General features: G+C 47.6%; 1 protein-coding gene across 1 annotated transcript in view; it reads left to right on the top strand.

Annotated features, from left to right (window-relative positions):
• Nucleotides 1-3,867: 3,867 nt before the first annotated feature.
• The window catches only part of LOC122363944 (procathepsin L-like), a 43,375-nt gene continuing 22,379 nt past the window's right edge, over nt 3,868-24,863 (top strand). The window contains exons 1-3 of the mRNA XM_043333813.1: nt 3,868-4,044; nt 6,605-6,700; nt 6,918-7,336. Coding sequence (XP_043189748.1) covers nt 4,039-4,044; nt 6,605-6,700; nt 6,918-7,336 — 521 coding nt within the window. The 5' untranslated portion in view covers nt 3,868-4,038. The remainder of the gene's footprint in view (nt 4,045-6,604; nt 6,701-6,917; nt 7,337-24,863) is intronic.

The following is a 24,863-nucleotide window of genomic DNA, read 5'->3' as shown; positions in this document are numbered from 1 at the left end:
CAAGAAGCCTGGTGCGGGTAAACTTGACAGACCTGACATACGTGACAATTGATCACCTGTACGCATGGAGAAAACGGCTTTCAACCCTCCCCGACACATCTCCCAATATCACGCTCATAGCATGCTAGGGATTGTGTGTTGAGTGCTCGCGCTCTGGTGTGCCATGTCGGCTACCTCGCCTGCTCCGCCGCGCCGCCCGAGGACAGGGCTGGAGGACGGAGGTGCTCCGGCACGGGCCGGTGGTGGTGAGGAGAGTGTGTCACTGAGGGCGGAGTGGGGAGAGGGAAGCCGCGCTTCAGCGCTTTGACCGCGCCCTGCGGCCACCGCAGCGCCTGGTGTATCGTCGAGTACAGAATGATGTTCCACTTTGCACAGGCAATTATTTGCCTGGAGTCAAGTGGTAGGCTGCGCCGCATCATACGGGCTGAGTTCACAAATTATAGCTTTGTCCCAATGCTCACAATCGACACGCTTTGCGTGATAAACGGCACAACTTGACGCTCCGGTCAACTGATAGCTTCTGAGGAGTGGAACATCATTCTGTAGTCGACTATACACACATAAGATAAGCTCGGCACTCTGACCCACTGGTGTGGACTCTGGCCCACTGGCGGTCGCAGCCGTTAGCTTAAGGGGGGCCAAAGTCAAACTCGCGGAACATAACATTTATCCGTCAACCGGGAGGGGGGGGGGGGTGATCGGCTAAGTTTTTACGTGTGCAGCAAAGTCGACGCCACAAAGTGCCGCGCAGTTAGCATTTCTTATGTTACATCCATCTCATTCTTGCGTACAATTTTTGAACTCAGTTTAAGCAAAATAACCACTTCCATTTACCGTCCCACGGTGTGCTCACCGGTCGGGCCGCCGCGGCCGCACCGTGGCGACAGATCGGTGCAGCATATAAAACCAAGAGAGCATTTTTAGACTATGGCATTTACCCATGACATAGTTGTGTGGCTGCGGGAGAGAGTAGGTACACCGACCTCTAGAGACCCCCCACAGTTTCCTGGCTTTCAAATCTGAGGGCCGTGCGCAGACTCCTGCGGGGCTTTGCAACGGCTCTATTGGGGCTCACTCAACCTGCCTAAATCCTCAACTGCCAAAAAGACTGTCCCTGGGCCCTGGAGACTTCATCGGTCTCTGTCAGCCAAGGACCCACACCGGCTCATGGGGCCCCGGCGCCGAAATATGAGGGAATCTGCGCGGAACTTTCGGGACACGTTAGGCTCTGCAGGAGTTTGCATGAGTCCTCAGAACTTCAGAAGTCCACCCTGTATATTTTCACTTAGAGGCCAGTTTAGGGCCCTCGCCCCTCAGAGACTCAGGGCCTGCAAAGGCCAGTAGATTGAGACCATCAGAGACCGAGTTGGGCCCTCAGAGGCTAATGTGGGTCCTTAAGGCCGACATGGGGCCCTCAGAGGTCAGCGTAAGGTCCTAAAAGACCGGCATGGGCCGGCACTGGACCCAGAGGCCAGCAGAGGGCCCTCAAAGGCCAAGATGGGCCATCAGAGGCCGATATGGGCCCTTAGAGGCCGGCATCGGGCCTTCAACAGCCAGTGCGGGCCCTCATATAGGCGACTAAAGGTTAGTTTTGGGACCCCAGAGACAGAAATAAGGCCGCCAGAGACCGGTGTGAGGCCCTCAGACGCCGGTTAGGGCCCCTGAGACCGGTTTAGGGGCCCTCAAAGGCCAGCGGAGGGCCATCAGAGGTCGATCTGGGCTCTTTAGCGGCCAATGTGGGCGCTTGACCGGCACTGAAGGGCCCTCAGAGTTCAGTGTGGGACGCTCAAAGACCGGTGTCGGAGCTATAGGTAATAGCTGGGCGCGGGTTTCTTGAGCCTCGTGACAATCGGATAACGGCCAGGGCCCCATACGCGCTCACGGGGACCCAACGGTTGTTTGGGCGGGGGCAAATGATATGATGCCCCCTTATTTGCTTCGGGTGGGGGGGGGGCCTGATGCCCCCCACCCCCTCGGACCGCCACTGTGTACATATTACAAAGGCCTCTGAGATCACATACTAGTTCATGCAATCTCTTATACGCAGGCCCGTCGGCCGGCCATGGTCACGCTTTTGCGAGGTCTATATCTCAGCAACCACTTGACCGACTTAGTTGCAGTGTACATACATACGTGCAAAGCGAAGAGGCGTCAGTTTTGTAACAATTGTAATTTCTCGGTAACTACTGGGCGATTGCACTGAAAGTTGGCATGTAGGTAGGCACCTAACTAGGCGATGCATATCCATGTACGTACCATAGTTAAGATGCTGCTGCACGTGCGCACATGCAGGGGTCGATTCCAGAGCTCGAGCACGGCCGAACCAATTGCGCTGAAATTTTGTACATGATTAGGGACCGGTTATTAGGGTGCCGTGCCAAAGTCAGTTGGGAGTTGGGACCCATTTTACACGTGCGCACGTGCAGGGTGCCGCTTACAGATCTCGAGAACGGCTAGGCCGATTGCGCTAAAACTTGGCACATCGCTAGGGACCGGTTAGTAGGGTGCAGTGCGCAAGTTAGTTGGAGGTACCCCCTCATAATTTCGCACGTGCAAGGCCCAGCCTCTCGCTCGCTCCGTTGGTCGCCCCAAAAGGCGTTTTACTGGTTACGGAGCGAGCGAAGCGAGCGGAGTCTTTCCTTTTAACGGAAATTTCTGAGCCGTGCGGACGCTTTTGCGAGGCTTATATCTCAGCAACCACTTGACCGATTTACATGCGGTAATTTTTGTAGGGTAGCTTCATTCCTTCTACCAAGTATTGGACTATTCCCGATGCATGTGGCACGGAATATAGGTATAGTCTACGACGTGCCTGGGTGACCCCTTAGGCACGTGCCACGTGCAAAACAAAGAGGTGTCAGTTTTGTAATTGTTGCAATATCTCGGTAACTACTGGGCCGATTGCGCTGAAAGTTGGCATGTAGGTAGGCACTAGTGATGTCAATTACGGAAAATCGGAATACCGATACCAAACCAAATACCAACCAAAACCACGGGCAAATACCGAAACCAAACCGACTTCGGAAAATGAGGGAAATACCAACTTTTTACCGATTTCTTAGCCCCTTATACATTAGTGAGGGTTCATGATACCAACAAAATACCAAACACATTACGAGTAAAATACCAAATACCAGGTTGGCATCGGTTTGGTATCGGTATACCAACAAGTTGGTATCCGATTGACATCTCTAGTAGGCACCCACCAGGTGATGCATATCCATGTGCCACAATGGGGGGTGCTGCTGCACGTGCGCACGTGCAGGGGTCGATTCCAGATCTCGAGAGCGGCTGAACCGATTGCGCTGAAATTTGGTATATAGTTAGGGATCGGTTAATAGGGTGCCGTGCAAAAGTCAGTTGGGACCCATTTTGCACGTGCGCATGTGCAAAGTGCCGCTTCCAGATCTCCAGAACGACTGGGCCGATTGTGCTCAAATTTGGCACATCGCTAGTGACCGGTTAGTAGGGTGCCGTGCACAAGTCAGTTAGAGGTACCCTTTCGAAATTTTGCACGTGCAAGGCTCACCCTCTCGCTCGCTCCGTTTCGCTCTCCGTTTCGCTCTCGCCCGCGTTTTACTGTTGTTTAGATTTTAGAACATAAAGAAGAAGTTAGCACTAGCTGAACATAGTTTTATCGGACCAGTATTGCGGGTCAAGGGCGAGAGGCAGAGGGCTGGTAGAACCCCCTCGTCGTTTCGCTATGCCTATTGACCCGTCCGTCTATTGGCCCGTCTACCTATCGGCCTGTGTCGTCTATTGACCCGTCCGTCTACCGGTCCGCATCTGCTCAGCCCGTCCGTCTATCGGCCCGTCCGTCTTACCGTCCGTCTACCGGCCCGCCTGTCTATCAGCCGCACTATCGGTGCGCCTTTCTGTAGATGACTGCTTGCGCAAGCCGTCATGTACTGATACTCCATGATAGGCCAGTGCTCCTGAAAAGCACACCTTCTGGTGAGTTCACCTTGTGCAACGGCGGCGAAAGGTCTCCTCTCTAGTGTCTCCAGTCTGCACGGTCCCGAGAGCTCCGTGGGAGACATGCAGGTGCGACTGCGGAGCCCGCGGCATGCATGCGCGTGTGTATCTGTGCTTTGCTGTGTACACACATGAGGCGTGTTTATTTTTTCCCATACCTGCTACATTGCATGATTAAATCGAGACATCCAGGCATTTTAATGGCACGTACACTGTACCACACTTTTCAAAGTTTAAATGCAGTGCTTTAATATTGCCAGCCGTGTGGTTCAAGGGGTGTGGTTAAACGCGTTGAACCACACGGCTGCTGACGTCACTATCAATTATAGTTGTGAACTTTTTGGCAGGTATGGGAAACACCTTCCAGCCAAGGCCGGGAATTCAATAAATGTCACCTCGCTTTTTTAGCGAAAAGCACCTCGGGCCTAACGGCCCTCGGAGTTTTCGCTAAAAAACCTCGGTGACATTTATTGAATCATCCCGGCCCCGGGCAGGAATATATTTTGATTAACTCCGTGAATCTGTGCATGGTATGCGCTGTGTTGTATTTCAAGCTGTAAACGTTTAACCCTAGAACGCCTAGGGGGGGGGGGGGGGTTGTATCAACCCCCCCCCCCCCCCCCCTGAGGTTTTTTCGAAGTGCACGCTAAACGGCTTGTCGTAGCGGGCTGAAATTTTCAATACCCTCTGGGGCAACCTTTGCGCATCTTTTGCCGAAAAAAAAATTGATCGGGTCATGTCAGGTCACGGAGTTATGACGTCATAAGAGGTACAGCCTCCGGCCGGATTTTCACAAACTGAGTGCCAACGCCCGAGGTTTCCTGCCGGTGGTACGGACATCAGTTGATGGATCGTGATGAAACTTCCCATGCATGTTGGGGCAAGTATTGGCTATCATATGGTATAAGAAACTTGACCGGGTCCGGTCAGGTCACGGAGCTATGACGTCACAAGACGAACAGCGTCCGGTACTATTTTTGAAAAGCGCCCGAACCACTATTTTGCTAATTCTTGTCACCTCAATGGGAATATGCAGCAATATTAGCTTCTATAGGGAGCAAATGGACCTCCCAAATCCAAAAATACAATCAGATTTCAAAAATTTAAATTTTGATTTTTCGAATTTCTGCCGCCGACTGTGACCTTGCCGACTTCCGGCGCTCCCAACGCGTCATTTTTAGAGCTAGGGAAACGAAATACATACCAAACGATAGAGAATTGATCAAGGAACACGATAGTGAAGGTTTCAAGTCGATATCTCCCAACGTTTTGCCGCAATCGCCGCCGAAAGTTGAAAAAAGTCTATTTTTCGGAAAATTTGACCTTTGACCGGTCAAAAGTAGGTCAAATGTTGACCTAGGACCAAAAAATATACCACCAATCGCGAGATCTCGTTGAGAGCAATCCGTTGGTTTTTTCCGCTAAGCTCTACGACCTTCCGTTTCGAAACGCCAGGGGGGGTCGTAACAACCCCCCCTGGTCGTTCGTGTTATGAGAAATGGCCTGGTCGTGCGAGGGTTAACCCTATTAGTGGCAGGGGGGTGTTTTTATCCACCCCTCAGGTTTTTCGGGAATATCTCCGAAACCGCTGAAGCTACGATCCTGAAATTTTCTGACTTTTCCTAAAACTAAATTGGGCACATTCCCTGAAAATTTCAAGTTCATTACTTTACCAGGGGCGGCTCCAGAGCACTGGGAATTGGGGGGTCCTATTCGTGAAGCGAGTCATTTGGGCGAAGATCACGATGCTGCACCAGTTTTACGAACAGTGAATGAAAGGTATCATGTTATAACATATACAGTTATTGTGCATCCTCTTTTGACACGTTTTTGCTATAATAGGCGGATCCAGGCGTCCAAAAAGGGGGGTTATGTTTTACCTCCCAACATAGGTGCCCTGACACCGCCTATGCATGACCAATACAATTGTAGTCGTTCTCTCATAAGAAAATTGTAACATAACAAGACCATTACCACCATTTTTAGAAACAGTACCAACAAAAACCTTATTTACTATACTTTTTGTGTACCCCCAATCTCAATGATCTGTATCCGCCTATGATTTTTGAAAATGCATATTTTTGGGATCCATGTGAATTCCTGGTTCATTCTCTATCGATCGGCAAAAGTTGCGTTAAGATTGGTTCAGAAACCTGGCCGTGATAAACAGTCTAAAATGTATCTGCAATTTGCCCGTTTTTACCCCCCTCTACCCCCCCTATTGACATTTTTATTTTTTATTTTTTAGAAATGTAGATCACGTTGAGCGAAATCGAACGCCGTTTGAATTTTGAAAATCGGCCCGTTAGATCTCGAGATATCAAGGGGGGGGGGGGTCGTAAACAGCCCCCCTGCCACTAATAGGGGGTAGCCAGGAGCCTGCCACTAATAGGGTTAATTATGTGTTTGTGAGCCAACATATTGTGACGCGTGCGTGTGCCGATCGCGTCAACTATCATCCACTTAAAACATCTGATTCACACTCTTATGATTAGTGGCATCAGACATGTTGCTCGTAAACTCAAACACTTCTCACGTTATTTTTATTATTTCCCTTTCTATCATTAACCATTCTTGACGTTTGTCATAATGGCGAATGGGGAGTGACTAGATGTTTCTTACGATGCAGGACCTTTTGTGTACGACGCTGCTGCTGCTTGTTGCTTCGACCCTTCAAGTTGTCTTCTGTCGTGATACGGTAGCGACCGAATGGGAGAAATTCAAGGCAAGTGCAATTCCGTCACCTAATTCCTTATTATTGGCTGCATCCTATCATCGACACAGTGCAACGCACCTCGCATTCTGTATGAATTTTTCTTTGATACCTATGTAATTGTAGTGCTTTCTGACCCTAGCTAGAAACATCTGAACTGAATGCGACATTTTTATCTCTGACTGATCGTTTGCAACCGCGATTGAAGCCTTCTTTCAACTTTCCGTAGGCAAAGTATAATCGATCATACTCCAGCACTGAAGAGGAAGCTTCTCGTCTGGAGATTTTTAAGTCCAATCTGCGTATCATTGAGGAACATAATGCCGGCGAGAGTTCGTATCGACTAGGAGTGAACGACCTGGCGGACCTGTCTGTCGCCGAGTACAGGCGACTACTGGCGCCGGTCGCACCCGCCGCCCGTCCGCCCGGCCACTCTGCGCGTGCGGCCGGCGTCTGGCTCTGGACCGGCGGCTCCAAGGACTGGCGGGACGAGGGTGCCGTCACGCCCGTCCGCTACCGGACGGACAGGTGCGGCTCCGGCGGCCGCTGGGCGTTCGCCGCCGCCGACACCGTCGAGAGCGCCTGGAAAATCGCCGGAAACCCTCTGGTGGTGCTCTCCGAGCAGCAGCTCATCGACTGCTCCACCGAGTGAGTGGCACTGACGACCGCGCGGCGTGCAGTGTCTCGTCTTTGTGTCTTTGAGTCGCCGCAGACATGCATCTTCCTCATCAGCCATGACACCTCATGCAGTCATATGTTAGGTGCCAACGTTACCTTTGGAATACCTACCGTCTGATCAGTTTAAAAGGGAAAATCCTTGTCAAAGCCCTTACATGCGCTATCGGCAGCGAAGCATCCGCTGGCGCTCAGTCGATGTTTAAGGCCTGATAGGCAGAAGTAGGTACAAGGGTTAACACCCTCGCCCGCACATGGGGGGGGGGGGTTGCCACACCCCCAGGCAGTCTTTCTGCTCTGCACTCAACATTTTTAAAGCTAGAAGCCTGATTTTTCGTTTAGCTGCTTTTCTATCCTTTCTCGATGGCCACTGCAAATTTCAAGTTTCTGTGTTTTTTTTTGTTTCAGAGATATGACCTTGTATTTCAGGTCATGTCATGACCCAAATGACCAATTCTCAACATCTTGCGTTGGCTTTGGGCCTTGTGAGCTTTTGACACCTTGCTTTCGGCCTTTTTTTGCCAGTCTTACCTCCCACCTATCATGGAACATGTTGTTCGACGACGTACAGATGTCAAGGTCAGGGTCAAGGTCAACCTAGGTCATCTAAAATAATTGCGTTTTAGGCAAGCTGAATTTACTTTTCGTGAAGTTTTTGACTGCATTTTTGGTAAAAGCTTCTCAGATAATGATTTCATGTAATATGGACACATAAACAATCGGTGCACACATCAGTATACACAGAGACACACACAGACATACAAACACATATCATTGACCTTGACCTAACTTGACCTGAAATGACCTCAGCAGCAAAAACCTGGTCGGGTAGTGTGACAAAGAGGTTCTAGCTGGCTTGGCACCAGAAAACGGCATCGTCATCGGTATATGATAAGCAGCGCACTTGATATCCAACGGTGACCCAAAACAGCAACATTTTTTAGTTTGACCTGACCTGGAAGGTCAATGACTGACCTGAGAAGGTAAAACTGGGTATCATTGGATTTGTCTCTTCCCAAAAAAATCTTTTTGGTCTTTACCGCGAAGCTCTATCTCCAACAGGAACGAAATGGCGCGGGGGTGGCAACCACCCCCATGTGCATTCTAGGATGGGAAAATGGCATGTGCGGTGCGGGCGAGTTATTCAACCTCAGTGTGGGTGCTGCACCGCGGCGCGGCGGAGTGAGCAAACGGGCTAGCAGGCGTAGCTAATGCGAGACCTTCCATTAGGTTTATGATCGAGTCATCGGCCTAAGACCTAACCTACAAAGAAAACTTTTTTCAACGACCGCAAGCTGAAATGCTGACAACTCCTCTAAAGGCATCTCCTGTGCATTGAGACGGCAATTGTTGACTAGTGACAACTTCGTTTTGAATATTTAAATATCGTACAATTTATTTCAGTTGTTTCGATGGCTCCTCCTGTTTCATTCATTCATATTCAGATCAAAGGCGGATCCAGGGTCATCTGAAAGGGGGGGCCAAATGCTCATTAGGTTTTTCGCTAGGATAGGGCCAGCGGAATCTAACCTACCCCAAATCCTATTTTCTCCCGGATTTCGGCCACTTTATTTCGTAAAGCTGCCAAAAATAAATTTGTAAAAAATAAAAATCACGTATCATTGACCATCAAGGCCGGTGGGAGGACCCAACCTCCTGCGCCCTTTGCAAACGCCAATCTGTGATGTCAACCATGCTCTGCCCAAACAAACCATAGAGATCTTATATACATATATAAGCATATAATGCATATAAGCATATATGCCTATAAGATCTCTATGAAACAAACATCAAGTAGCGCCTTTTTTAACCCACGCCGGGGCTGCATGGGGAGGTGTTCAAACATCCCCATGCGGTCTTTTGCGGATGTCTAAAAAACGGCGGCCGCATTTGGCACACCTGTCAATGCACATGTTATGAAAATTTCAGACCCAGGTCGCTAAATGTCAGGTCACTAGGGTAGGGTGGGGAAAAGCGCCCACCCTATATCTTTCCAGCCTCTCTCCTTATCTTACAAATTTGAATAACAACCAGGTAGCTGATCTGGTAGCTCATTAACTTAGCCTTCTTCGAATAACACATCAGAAACGTGTGGCATGCACAGTTTTTGAGATATGCCGTCCAATTTGAGAGGACGGCAAAACGCCCGGCAATTTGATCGGGCATTTTGCCCCACCCGTGGGGCATAACGCCCATTCCTGAACTTTTAATCACAAGTTTGATACTCTGGTAAAATAATGTAGCATTCATCCATTTCTTATTTCGTTAGACCTCAACTCGACAGATTGCATTATCAAAAACATCTTAAACACTGCTGTCGCCACGCCAGTTCTTATGGAGTCATCAGTCAACGCCTCTCACTGCCTTGAGGGGTAGAGATCAAATCTTGCAAATAAATCGTTCTAAATGATCATAACCAGCAAACTGCATATTTAATAAGAATCCTGAGCACTAAAAAAGTATCCCGCCATAAGAATTATTTATCGCCCCCCCCCCTTGGAGTTTTGATATCGGTGACTTAGAGCCTCGGTCTAACCGATGACGTCACAGGTCAAATTTTCGAATTTTCGAGGTCGAATTTTCACCGTTTACAGGCATTTCAAGAAATCCGTTGTAAAATCGAGTAAAATGCATTTCATTGAAAATCATCGATGGGGAAATGTTTGTCAAACACATATTTTGCTATTTGAGGTCACTGATACCAGGCCAGGTCACAGAGGTCAGGTCACTGAGGGTCACAAAGTAAAAATATCCTGTGATGCATGTTTTATGGTCCATTTTATATGCCAAATGCGATTATGTGGGACAGGCAGCCCTTGAGGTCAGTTGAGATTATGTTTTGGTGAAGGTCAGGTCAAGGTCAGGTCAAGGTCAGGTCAAATTAGGTCAAATTTCAAAGTTGATATTTTTGCATAAAATGGGTATCGATTCGATGCAGCTTGTCACGGGGAGTTCAATGGTGGTCTTTGTTTTGCGCTACGTGGTCTAGAATTGCTAAAAATTGAGTTAAAAAATTTGACGTAATCAATTTTGAACCGTTTTGAAATTTGAAAAAGGGGGGTCGGATCCGACCCCCCCCCCCCAGGCTGTCGAGGGTACGGAAATAGCTCAGGCGATGCCGGGTTAAAACAGAAACACTCAACATTTCATTCTCGCGTGTCCCAACTATAATTTGCAGAGAAAGGAACTTTACCGGGACATGTTGCAAATTTTTGGCGGAAATTTTGGTCGGATGTCAACTTCATGGTTATAACGTGTTCTTTTGCATGGCGACGATTTTGGTGGCGGGGACGGTCGTGCGGTGGCTCAGCGTTTCCAAAATTTCTTGCTTCGTTCGCACAGATTTACGTTTTAACCCTCGCCCGTAAACGGCGATCTGCCACCTTCGCCCATGCAGGGGGGGGGGTTGGTGCGACCCCCCCCTTGGCGTTTGAAAACGGAGCGTCGTAGAGCTTAGCGGAAAAGACCAACGGATTGCTCTCGCCGAGATCTCGCGATTGGTGGTATATTTTTTGGTCCTAGGTCAACATTTGACCTACTTTTGACCGGTCAAAGGTCAAATTTTCGGAAAAATATACTTTTTTCAACTTTCCGCGGCGATTGCGGCAAAACGGTGGGAGATATCGACTTGAAACCTTCACTATCGTATTCCTTGATCAATTCTCTATCGTTTGGTATGTATTTCGTTTCCCTAGCTCTAAAAATGGCGCGTTGGGAGCGCCGGGAGTCGGCAAGGTCACAGTCGGCGGCAGAAATTCGAAAAATCAAAATTTAAATTTTTGAAATCTGATTGTATTTTTGGATTTGGAAGGTCCATTTGCTCCCTATAGAAGCTAATATTGCTGCATATTCCCATTGAGGTGACAAGAATTAGCAAAATAGTGGTTCGGGCGCTTTTCAAAAATAGTACCGGACGCTGTTCCTCTTGTGACGTCATAGCTCCGTGACCTGACCTGACCCGGTCAAGTTTCTTATACCATATGATAGCCAATACTTGCCCCAACATGCATGGGAAGTTTCATCACGATCCATCAACCTATGTCCGTACCACCGGCAGGAAACCTCGGGCGTTGGCACTCAGTTTGTGAAAATCCGGCCGGAGGCTGTTCCCTTTGTGACGTCATAACTCCGTGACCTGACATGACCCGGTCAATTTTTTTTTTATCAAAAGATGCGCAAGGTTTGCCCCATAAGGTACCCAAAATTTGGCGGCGCTGCGCGCCGCCGTTTTTGCACTATTTCCGAAAAACCTCAGGGGGGGGGGGGGTTGCACCAACCCCCCCCCCCCTACATGGGCGAGGGTTAATTTGTCTACCTCATTCTATTTTGTGGACGGCGTCCCCGGTGGGCTGAGTGGCGTCAACACGGGTTGGATCGGTGGCCACTGGCCTGTCGTGGCGGCGGCAGTGGTATTTTGCTTCATTACACAACGGTACATTTATTACGTTGTATGTTTACGTTATATTCGACGTTGATCTGAAGGCTATGTTCATGTTGATTTATGTTTATGGTGTCTAATCTATCTGATTATGTTACAATACAAGAGGCGGTGCATAGAGTCAAGCACAGTGTGGTTTTGCACCACTCTTATATCATTTGCTTTATCTCTGTTATTCATGTTCATTTTCCGATCGTTTTGCTAGGTTGTCGATATGCAATAAATATTCTGGAATGGAATGGAATCAAATGCCCCCAGCAGTTTTTTGACAATGACTTTTTATGGAGACATGCTAAAGCAATGCAAACACATTCGATGTGCTCAGGTCGACAATAGCCGTTTTCACGACGGCCATCTGGTACACATTTGGTGCACATCTGGTGCAGATTAGGTGCAGATTTGGTCAAATTAGGTTCATTGTGTCTCCAAATAGCCGTTTTCACGACGGCCATCTGGTACACATTTGGTGCACATCTGGTACAGATTAGGTGCAGATCTGGTCAAATCAGGTTCAGTGTGTCTCTTAGCAGCTATCAGCTAGGGTTGTACTAATTGCTTATATGCATGCTTTGTCATATTTTCAGAGAGCATCCCCAGCCAGCAATTTTGCTCCGGGCCCAAGCAGGCTCAAGTGCGGATTGCCCGAGATTTTTAGTCGGGCTAAAGTCGGCTAGGGCTTGGGCTAAAGTCGGCGTATGACACAGAAACGCCGACTAAAGCCCATGCTCTGCCGGAGGTATGCCCGCTCTGCGAGCTCCGGGCAGCCGTAGTTTAGCCCTAGTTGAGCGACGATTGGCGTTAGCCCGATTTAAGCCCGAGCAGTGAATCCATTTATATAATGGAAATTACTCTGGGCCCGAGCGGGCTGAACTCCGGCAAGCCCACTCTGTGTGCCCTGTCTATCCCGACTTAAGCCATAGAAGTGAATGGGGTTTATACCCCAGCCAGCAATTCACTTGGGCTGAACTGTGGCAAACGTCGGGCAGCTTGGGCTTAGCTTGGGTTTGCCCATTTTGATCAAAACCAATGTATTTTTTACTAGGGCTGAGCTTGGGCATGCTGCAGCTATGCCCACGTGCGGATAGCAGTAGCTCAGCCCGACATCTGCCCACGCATCCAAAACAGGCTTAACTTGGGCGGAGCGCGGGCTGATCAAGCTGGCTGTGTCCTTCGGCTAACTGGAGTAAAGCCGGAGTTAAGCCATACTTGTTCGGCTGTTCGCGCATGCGCAGTTCTGCGCCAATCATGTGCAGCGTTTGTGACAGTCTGCGCGCTGTGCGACGAAACGACACACCGGTGTTTGGGCATTTGGTGGTTGATGTTTGGGCGCGTGTGACAGTGCGAAGAAGGGATAGTGCTCATTGCTCTTATCAAGTGGACTGGCATGGAGTTTTACGGTAGGTAATTGTATTGAATGGTGCGCTTGATCGTACGTAAACGTCATTATTTTGACTGAGTTTCACGCCATCAAACATGAAGCTGAATAGCTGTTCAGCCTGGCGACTTATACCCTCGCTCAGAAAAGCCGCATTCCGTGCCTTTATGTATATTTTTGTGAAATACCAGCACTTCTGAACCAGGAAAATGAAATACAAAACACAAATATTTATCTACTTATCACCGAGCACGCTCATTCTCTGTCCGCGTTGAAAAATTCGAATGAGCATTTTATACGGATCAATGAGAAGTGCTGTTACAGTATTAATGCAACAATAAGTTATTTTTCAAGCAAACATGCAATGTAAATTAAACCAATTGATCTCTTTTTCAGGTACGTACCATTAGAGCAAATTGTTCCAAAAAATGGAATAGTTATACAAACCAGGACCGGGTGGACGCCGCTGTCGCCCTCGCCAAGTGGTTTAGCGGAAACTGCCTGCTTATAATTAAGTAGGTATGCCTACATATGTATACGGAAACTGCGCCGAAAGCTGGCCGACCACCTACTGCAGATGTGTGTGTGTGTGTGGAGGAGCCAGACGCCTCCAAAGCTCCCATTCACCAGAGTGAAGTTCTTTATAAACGATTGTTTGCTAATTGCTTTATGTCTTATGAGCGATTACTTGCTGTCCTTATGTACTTTATGCTTTCGGTTAAGTGTTCAACATAGTATTATGAACGCCGAACGGGGAGGAAGGCTAGCGGGTCTTGTGATTGATTTATAGTTTTGATGGCGCTTTTTCATGACTCATACCATATTATTGCTGCAGTTTGCAGTCCACTGTTTCATGTATTTGTGTTTCATTTGACGTGTCTGTAGTCGTTTGAAATAAACATTCAATCAAAGTCAACCACTACATTCCTTTCGCAATGCTCGATGACCGGTTAACTGAGCATATGAGTGACCGTAGCAATTTTAAATATGCATTAAAACCACACAACCTGCTGAAAGTGCATTGGCTGCTCCTTGCTACTTGATCCAGTGTGAAGCAAAAGCAAGATGAAGTCAAGTCGAGACTTAGAAAGTAGGAGCCGTCACTCGAGCCGAACCCGAGCAAAGCCACAGCAGTTTGCAATGTATAAACCCCATTCACTTCTATGGCTTAAGTCGGGATAGACAGGGCACACAGAGTGGGCTTGCCGGAGTTCAGCCCGCTCGGGCCCAGAGTAATTTCCATTATATAAATGGATTAACTGCTCGGGCTTAAATCGGGCTAACGCCAATCGTCGCTCAACTAGGGCTAAACTACGGCTGCCCGGAGCTCGCAGAGCGGGCATACCTCCGGCAGAGCATGGGCTTTAGTCGGCGTTTCTGTGTCATACGCCGACTTTAGCCCAAGCCCTAGCCGACTTTAGCCCGACTAAAAATCTCGGGCAATCCGCACTTGAGCCTGCTTGGGCCCGGAGCAAAATTGCTGGCTGGGACATTGCAAACTGCTGTGGCTTTGCTCGGGTTCGGCTCGAGTGACGGCTCCTGTTTTCTCAAGTCTCGACTTGACTTCATCTTGCTTTTGCTTCACACTGGATCAAGTAGCAAGGAGCAGCCAATGCACTTTCAGCAGGTTGTGTGGTTTTAATGCATATTTAAAATTGCTACGGTCACTCATATGCTCTGTTAACCGGTCATCGAGCATTGCGAAAGGAAAGTAGTGGTTGACTTTGATTGAATGTTTATTTCAAACGACTACAGACACGTCAAATGAAACACAAATACATGAAACAGTGGACTGCAAATTGCAGCAATAATATGGCATGAGTCATGAAAAAGCGCCATCAAAACTATAAATCAATCACAAGACCCGCTAGCCTTCCTCCCCGTTCGGCGTTCATAATACTTGGTTGAACACTTAACCGAAAGCATAAAGTAAGGACAGCAAGTAATCGCTCATAAGACGTAAAGCAATTATGTAGCAAACAATCGTTTATAAGGAACTTCACTCTGGTGAATGGGAGCTTTGGAGGCGTCTGGCTCCTCCCCACACACACACACACACATCTGCAGTAGGTGGTCGGCCAGCTTTCGGCGCAGTTTCCGTATATGTAGGTATACCTACTTAATTATAAGCAGGCAGTTTCCGCTAAACCACTTGGCGAGGGCGACAGCGGCGTCCACCCGGTCCTGGTTTGTATAACTATTCCATTTTTTGGAACAATTTGCTCTAATGGTACGTACCTGAAAAAAAGATCAATTGGTTTAATTTACATTGCATGTTTGCTTGAAAAATAGCTTATTGTTGCATTAATACTGTAACAGCACTTCTCATTGATCCGTATAAAATGTTCATTCGAATTTTTCAACGCGGACAGAGAATGAGCGTGCTCAGTGATAAGTAGATAGATATTTGTGTTTTGTATTTCATTTTCCTGGTTCAGAAGTGCTGGTATTTCACAAAGATATACATAAAGGCACGGAATGCGGCTTTTCTGAGCGAGGGTATAAGTCACCAGGCTGAACAGCTATTCAGCTTCATGTTTGATGGCGTGAAACTCAGTCAAAATAATGACGTTTACATACGATCAAACGCACCATTCAATACAATTACCTACCGTAAAACTCCATGCCAATCCACTTGATAAGAGCAATGAGCACTATCCCTTCTTCGCGCTGTCACACGCGCCCAAACATCAACCACCAAATGCCCAAACACCGGTGTGTCGTTTCGTCGCATAGCGCGCAGACTGTCACAAACGCTGCACATGATTGGCGCAGAACTGCGCATGCGCGAACAGCCGAACAAGTATGGCTTAACTCCGGCTTTACTCCAGTTAGCCGAAGGACACAGCCAGCTTGATCAGCCCGCGCTCCGCCCAAGTTAAGCCTGTTTTGGATGCGTGGGCAGATGTCGGGCTGAGCTACTGCTATCCGCACGTGGGCATAGCTGCGGCATGCCCAAGCTCAGCCCTAGTAAAAAATACAATGGTTTTGCTCAAAGTGGGCAAACCCAAGCTAAGCCCAAGCTGCCCGACGTTTGCCACAGTTCAGCCCAAGTGAATTGCTGGCTGGGTCATCGAATAAAACACTGAAATAAATTCATAAAATAAAGTTATTTGCTGTAAAAGAGATTAGGTGCAGATTTGGTCAAATTAGGTGCACTCGCCGGATAGCCTGTCGTGAAAACGGCTAATACGGATCAACTAATATGCAAAATGACCTTTTCCGATGAGGTCATTACCTTGACCCAAGGTCAAATTTTCAAAATGTTTTTTAAGTCCAAATTATAGTTCATTCGAAACATCTCGACAAGAGATCTCGACGTTTCTTGAGTCAAGTTATAAAAAACATTGTTCGTAAAAGCAGCATTTTCACTTTTTTGCCTCTGGCGGCTAAACCGTTGACCTGAGGTCAAATCTGAGCACTGCCTTGAGAAAAAAAGCGTTGAAAGGCGCTATGGAATGCGTTTTTCTGCAGCGCTGCAGCAGCTCTATTCGTTCTTGAGTTATGCACTATTGTTTCGAAATGTGTTGACATGCATAGGCAAGATTTTTCCTTTGATGTTCTCTGGTGTCCTGACCTTTGACCAGACTTAAAATGCAAAATTCCAAATGGCCGCGTCGCAAAATGAAGGTAAAATGAAAGTAAGAAATTTCTATCTCGGGGAGCTGAACCAGACAGTCGATATGCTTCCGGCCAAAATAACACAGCGTGTTATTGGGTCAGGACATCTGCCTGCACAGTCCCGCAGTGGTTGGATAAACACACGGCTGCTGGCAGTGTTGCTGATTTGATTGTCCGAGATCGGACATTCGCCCACCATTTCGCCCGGGGCAGAAATCGCATTGGAATGGCGGCCAGGAAGAGTGGCCACTTGGTGAATAAATTGGCTAAGCTACTCACGTTCACGGTCTATCTCATCTCCAGACAGGGCAATGAGACGCTACATATTAGAAGAGTTCGCTGAGGCTTATTACCAACAATATAGCCTCCAGCGGCTCAGTTCTGAGTCGACGCATGGCCTCGACGGTCGATGACAGGTCAACATGCATTTTCATGCAGGACGGCGCGCCCAAGATTCCTTTACTACTCAGGTTGGTTCACTAGGGAAATAAAGGAACCGTGGTGACGTCATCAGAGGAAATCCTTCACGTTCAAATCAAAGGTTCATTTGAATTGCTGATTTTGGCTCGATATAGTTCTATTTTTTTAGTTTCAGCCCCATTTATCGTAATGAGGCGAACTCATTGCTACATTGGTACAGCTTTTGACGACACATAATCCTTGTTTTTTTCTCTCTCTCTCTCTCCAGCTCGCTCGAAAGATGATGAAATTTGCATGCATGCCTATGGGTGAAGGGAGATTCTACCGCCGTGGTGACGTCACGGTAAAGGGTTCTGGAGCTCGTGAACGGGGGCTGGGCGCGCCAGCTCATTGCTCTGCCAAGGTCCAGGCGGTTGCGCGAATCGAGCCTGCCGGAGTTCTGAAGAAATTGACCGGCTACCATCCGGACCCTAATCCTGAGCGAGGATCTTTAAGCTACCTTCCAGCAGGATATAAACAAATAGAAGCCGGCGGCCAGCCTCGGTGCCCTGCAGTTTATACAGCCAAACGGGCTTAGTCGAAAATCAAGCCGTCTGTGCTGCATAAGCTGGTTGCCAGCACGTCAAATTGTGTTCGTGCGTTCATATTGTGCATTGTGCGTTCATATTATTCATATTCATATAGTCGTCCTGTTCATATCAATAACAAAACAGTTAATGTTCCACCTTAGCGTCGATGAAAATGGTAAAAATAATTCTGAAAAATTAGCCGGCTGTGAGAAACAGCACGGATGAAAGGGGGGGCAAGAGATAGGTTGGTCCCCACCTTTCAGCGTCAAAGGGGGGCATGGGCCCTATGCCCCCTGGATCTGCCCTTGATTCAGATGTTGTTTCACACAACCTAAAATCATTTCATGGGCAGAGCAGACATTATAGTCCAGCCGAAAATATTCACTGTTTTCACGACGTCTATCTGGTACACATAATAGGTAGGGGAAGACGGGGAACACCGCCCTTTGGGGAACACCGCGGTCCGCCCACCCCGATATCAGAATTGTGAAAAGTTCTAGGGCGACAGCTGACTGTCTTTTGGCAGCGTGACGTCAACAGAAGTGCAGTTATGGGGCCGTGCACCGCATTGTTAGGTGATTTGTGAGAAATTCCGAGTTTTACGTTTGGTGGTTACCCTATGTTTTTTACTTTTTCTAGCATAATTAGCAGAAGAAAACTTATCTTATTTGACAGCCAATAGTCCTGAGGTAGTTTTTTTAACATAATTAGGACTCATCCAAACATTTCAAGCCTCCGCCCGAGCTCCATTTTTGTCGTGGTGCCATATTGAGGTTTTTTTTTAAAAGAAAAATGCAGACACTTGGGTAACATCGCCCACTTGGGCAAATTGATATTTAACCCTATTAGTGGCAGGGGGGGGTTGTTTTTATCCACCCCTCAGGTTTTTCGGGAATATCTCCGAAACCGCTGAAGTTACGATGCTGAAATTTTCTGACTTTTTCTAAAACTAAATTGGGCACATTCCCTGAAAATTTCAAGTTCATAACTTTACCAGGGGCGGCTCCAGAGCACTGGGAATTGGGGGGGTCCTATTCGTGAAGCGAGTCATTTGGGCGAAGATCACGATGCTGCACCAGTTTTACGAACAGTGAATGAAAGGTATTATGTGATAACATATACAGTTATTGTGCATCCTCTTTTGACACGTTTTTGCTATAATAGGCGGATCCAGGCGTCCAAAAAGGGGGGTTATGTTTTACCTCCCAACATAGGTGCCCTGACACCGCCTATGCATGACCAATACAATTGTAGTCGTTCTCTCATAAGAAAATTGTAACATAACAAGACCATTACCACCCTTTTTAGAAACAGTACCAACAAAAACCTTATTTACTATACTTTTTGTGTACCCCCAATTTCAATGATCTGTATCCGCCTATGATTTTTGAAAATGCATATTTTTAGGATCCATGTGAATTCCTGGTTCATTCTCTATCGATCGGCAAAAGTTGCGTTAAGATTGGTTCAGAAACCTGGCCGTGATAAACAGTCTAAAATGTATCTGCAATTTGCCCGTTTTTACCCCCCTCTACCCCCCTATTGACATTTTTAATTTTTATTTTTCAGAAATGTAGATCACGTTGAGCGAAATCGAATGCCGTTTGAATTTTGAAAATCGGCCCGTTAGATCTCGAGATATCAAGGGGGGATCGTAAACAGCCCCCCCCCCCCTGCCACTAATAGGGGGTAGCCAGGAGCCTGCCACTAATAGGGTTAATAGCACATTGTGATACCTGCCCAAAGAGTGAGGCGTTTCAAATAATTAAAGAGCGTTATCGCTATATTTCCTTTTCAGAGGATAATGACAAATTTCGAGAAAATAAAATTTTGGGACTTAAAGTCGTCTAGATGTAAAATTCAGTATTAGGTATACAGGGTGGGATGGACAAATTGAGACAAGTTTCTACGCGGTTGTACGCCTCGGCTATAACCGCAATCTGATTGGTCGCATCGCTGGCACGGCCCTCAGATGCTATAAAAGCGAGGGTGACCCAAGGTCAGGTCAAATCATGTCTGGTCGCAGAGCCGAGTACGATCGCCGAGCCGCCGTGCTTCAGGCGCTGCGCGCAGGGAGGAGCCCGGCGGAGATCATCGAGTTCCTGCGTGTCCCACGGAGCACGGTGTACCGCATTGCCAAGCGTGTGCGGGCACAGGAGGGCGGTGGAGATGGCGAGGATGAAGGAGAGGTGACTCCCGAGCGTAAAAAGCGTAAATCAGGGCCTGGGAAGAAGAGAACGCCGGCGTTTCTGCAGCAACTCCAGGCTCTGATCGAGGAGGAAGTCACGAGAGGAAGTCTCTCAGGATCAAGGAAGTCTCGTGACTTCCTTGATCCTGCCCTGGATCAAGGAAGTCACGAGAGGAGCTGGATATGTCTTCCAGCAAGACTCAGCACCCGCACACGCAGCAAAGAAGACGCAGGAGTGGTGCCGGCAGAACATGCACCTGACGTGGACCAAGGAGTTCTGGCCCCCCAACTCTCCGGACCTCAACCCCCTGGACTACTTTGTCTGGGGCGAAGTTGAGAGGGTCTCCAACAAGAACCCCCACCCCTCCAGGGAGGCTCTGAAGCGGAGCATCGAGGAGACGATGGCGGCCATGGGCCGAGCTGTCTTGAAGCGCGCGTGTTGCAGGTTCAGGAGCCGGCTGGAGAGGATGGTGGCGGCAGAGGGAGGGTTTATCGAGTGAGAATGCTCTACAACGATGCCAGTGTCACGAAATAAATATATTTCTGACTGATTGTTTTTTGGTTAACCGGCAAACTGCATTTGAATTGATAAACACAATGTGTCTCAATTTGTCCATCCCACCCTGTATTGTACCAGGGATATGATAAAATTGTTCCCACTCCATTTTATGAATATATTAAAACGACTCGAAGCTTGCGATTAGAGGAACAACTTATTAGTTCAGTAACCTGCAAATTTCGTTGTCTACTGAGCTCGGGCGACGTGTTACCCAATGGGCGGTGTTACCCCGAAAAATGTAGTCATCATTTACTAAATGTGGAATAGGTAATGCATAATTATGAACGAAACAACTGACAACAAGAAAACAATTAGTTGATATGTATGTCAAATTAATGCGACAATCCAGTGAAACTGAAATATTGACCATGTGGCCATAGATTACGTGACTAGACCCTAAAAGGTTAACACTCGCCCGCATTGGGTGGTTGACCCAACGGTGACCCGCAACGGTGACCCAACGGTTTTGGGTCACAACGGTGACCCAAAACAGCAACATTTTTTAGTTTGACCTGACCTGAAAGGTCAATGACTATTGACTAACCTGAGAAGGTAAAACTGGGTATCTTTGGATTTGTCTTTTCCTAAAGAATCTTTTTGGTCTTTACCACGAAGCTCTATCTCCAACAGGAACGAAATGGCGCGGGGGTGGCAACCCCCCCCCCCTCATGTGCGTTCTAGGATGGTAAAATGGCATGTGCGGGCGAGGGTTAACCCGCGCGGGGCTGGGGAATAAATTTTACCCCCCCCCCCCCGCGCGAATTTATGCAATATCTCAAAAACGGCGGCGCGCAGCGCCGCCAAACTTTCAGTATCTTTTTCTACATCAATTTGAAACGTTCACTGAAAATTTGAGCGAAATCTGTTGGATTTTTTTTAGAAATTGACGTTTTAGTGACGTCATGTTCGCCATTTTCGCCTCAAAAACGGCAAACTTTTAAACGCCGCTAACATCTTCTTTTTTAAAGGAATCAAGACGTAACAAAAAGGTTGTACGTAATTCTACTTTGTTTATCAAATGGCCATCTCGATTTTTTGAAAGTTTTGGATTTTGGCCCAATTAAAAAAAATTGCCTTTTTTGGGAAAATAATTATAAAATCCAAAATTTAGAGTGTATCGAAAAAACCGGAATATATGTCAGAGGAGTGGTCTATGTGCACCTACATACCAATTTTTAGAGGAATCGGTTCAAAAATGTGGGAGTTATTAAAAATTTTATGAAGTCACAACACACAAAAAAATTTGAAACATTATTTTTTGGAAGTTCTAGACCGCGCACGGAAATGAAAATAGCACCATTCGATTTGCCGTGAAAAACTGCATCAGATAGGCACCTTTTTAGGCCTTAAGAACCAACTTCAAAATTTGACCTCACTTGACCTGACCTTGACCTGACCTCGACCTGAAATTCATCCAGAGGTGGTCCATATCACTTATTGAGTGTGCCTATTGAATTCTATGAGTAAAATGACCCATAAAGCATGTGTCGCACATGTCCTTTTCTATATTTTGTTTTTGGTGACCTGACCTGACCTGACCTGACCTTGACCTTGACCTCTGAATGATATTGTATGCAACGAATATTGTCTTGGTAGCCTAAGAACACGTTTTGGGCAATCAGTCTCAGTCCATGACTCCATTCTTCGGCAACTACGGTGCAAGGCCGATACAGTAGAAACTTGCAATTTGTTATCTTGACCTGACCTTGACCTTGACCTCAAACTTTAAATTAAGTACATGTTTTTAGTTGTTCGTGATGAGATCTTTCCGATTGGCGTTTGAATTTTCCAAATCGGACCATTAGTTCGGGAGATAAAAGGGGGGGGGGTAAAATTTACACCCCCCAGCCCCGCGCGTTCGGCTGGAGACCCCAGCCCCGCGCGGGTTAAAGGGGTCGGGGTTCCCCCGTCTTCCCCTAGGCCTAGGGGAAGACTACTGTGCTAAAGACATTGACATGCTACTGTGGAAGACATTATGCTACTATATACCTACCTATGCTGCGATTTTGTCAAATTACCGCCCACACTGTAAAAAAATGTCACGAGCCAATTCTATGACAAGGAGTGGGTTACACGGTAGTCCATTGTACCTTGCTGTTATATATAGGGACATTATCAGCCTGAGGGTTGTTAGTTAAAGAGTGGCCTCGTGAAACAATTGGTTACAAACGGTAACCTAATAACTTAAATGCTTCCCTAACACCCCTTCCTGCTTATCAACAGATTTCGCGCTGTGTCGGAAAACTACGCATAGTCTCATAATTAAATCCGCCAGAAGCTTGTTGCATGCTAGTTACATGCGTGTTTCATTATCGTGTCATATAATTATTATGTCGGCTAATGAGGCACCGCCCTGCACGTGCTTTAAATATAATCCTGCGCACACGCCACCTAGTCGGAAACTCATCATCGGACTAGTCCTGGTAGGGTTTTCGTGTTGCCGAATGAGGCGAAACGACTTTGATTCGGTAGTGCCTCATAAATCCCTGCTACGGTGAGCAGCGACGAGTCTGAGACTGCTTCTAAAACGCGTCCTTAACTTCCGGCGCGGGGCCGTCATTTCCGGCCGCCATTGTTCAGTTCTGCGGCTGCCGGCGGTTGGTGCGGTTGTGTTGTGGCACGGTGCGTTGTGAAGTTCTCGGGCGGGGATATTCCGAAGGTACGTTATATTGTATGATATTTACGTAGCAATGGGGGACATTTTATTCATTTTGTAATATTCTGAACACATGTTGCGTCATAGAATTCACCCCTTGACCGTTGTGGGCCACTGTTTCGTTTGAATTCCGACTGTTGGAAGACGGACTTTCTTTCAGTTGCTGTCTAGCTTTTTTTCCAAATGTGTAAGCTGCACATATTGCCTCACATTGATTTATCTTATACAAAAGTCAGTTGATGTAGATAATAAAGCCATCCTCACTGATATTTTAAAATCAGCAGTTAACTTTCTTTTCTGTTTGCAGAGTTGCTTAAAGTTGTGGAAGACTGAGGCATGAAGGTATACCGGAAGCCAGCGATATTTCTGTTGGTAAGCCTCGCCCAGAAAAAAAAAACTTGCTTGAATCTGCAAAGTATGGCAAATATTTGATGGACTGCACAGTGCACAATGTACCTGATATGGCAGGATCAACTTGCTCACTCGCCTGTTGTAAGTGTCGTTGCGTCAAAGCCCGTGGAAGTGCCCGATCGTGTCTCATGCAACCGTATTATTTTGTGAATGTTATTGGTGGTGACTCGAATCAGCTTTTGCACCACTTCGCTATGATATTGTAATATGTATATATTTAGATATTTTGTATCGTATGCTAATAAGTAATAAACGTTATTTTTGTGTATGTTTTTTTTTTGTAACGTGGCGTGGCTGTCGTTGGCCGGGTCGTCCACCAGTCGGAGGGGCGGCTGGGGAGAAGGAGGGGGGGGGGGGGGTGACGCAATTGAGCTAGTATTACTACTGGGCAGCAATAGCAGGCGCTAGCTGGTTGGGTTACCAGGCGAGTCCTGCTAAGGAGCCTAATCGGCGTACCGATCTGCTGGTTTTGCCCTCGTTTTCAAACGAGGTACCGAATAACGAAACGAGGGGCTGACACGGGGGTGCTCGGTTTATGAGGCGTGGGCTTGTCATTTACTAACGAAACAAGCTTGTACCCTCTTACTAGCTAAATATGAGGCGATTTTTACACGTCGCTGCATGCTCATTTTTGCGCCAGCGGTTTTCCTACAAGGGGCTTGTAAGATTTTTTTACAGTGCAGACCATCCAAAGCAGTCTCCCAGCGCGCCTGACACATTTGGTCCGCCGCTCACATCAGCCAATCCGTGCCATTTGTGGATCTAACCGGCGGCCCCGTCCCATCGCCATTAGAGATGCAGGATACCAACAGCGAACGATCACGGTCCCAGCCCGACTCAGCATCGCGGAGACTCGCAGGGTACTGGGATCAGGGAAACAGCTAGCACCTGCCATCTTCCTGACCAACCCCACGTCACTCAACAATAAATTGGACGAGCTATACGCGAACATACTGGAGTATGCCCCTGACGTTGTCTGCATCTCGGAAGTCTGGCAGGTCGATCAGGACAAGGCAAATTTCCCCGGCTTCAGCTTCTTTCAGCGACCCAGACTGCATCGTCGGGGAGGTGGCGTCGGCTGCTACGTCAGACAGTCTATTCCAGTGAAGCTACTGAATAGCCTCCAACCCTCTGAGGAAGACGTTGAAGTGATATGGCTTCAATTACGGCCTAAACACCTTCCGGCAGGTTCATCTAATATCTGCATCGCCACAGTCTACTTCCCACCAGGCTCGTGTGCAGAGCTGCGAGTGAAATATGAGG

This window comes from Amphibalanus amphitrite, unplaced genomic scaffold, assembly GCF_019059575.1.
Source record: "Amphibalanus amphitrite isolate SeventyFive unplaced genomic scaffold, NRLGWU_Aamphi_draft 000648F_arrow, whole genome shotgun sequence".
In the NCBI taxonomy this organism is placed as follows: Eukaryota; Metazoa; Arthropoda; class Thecostraca; order Balanomorpha; family Balanidae; genus Amphibalanus; species Amphibalanus amphitrite.
The sequence above is the reverse complement of the archived record's forward strand: the minus strand, read 5'-3'. Positions and strand labels throughout refer to the sequence as shown.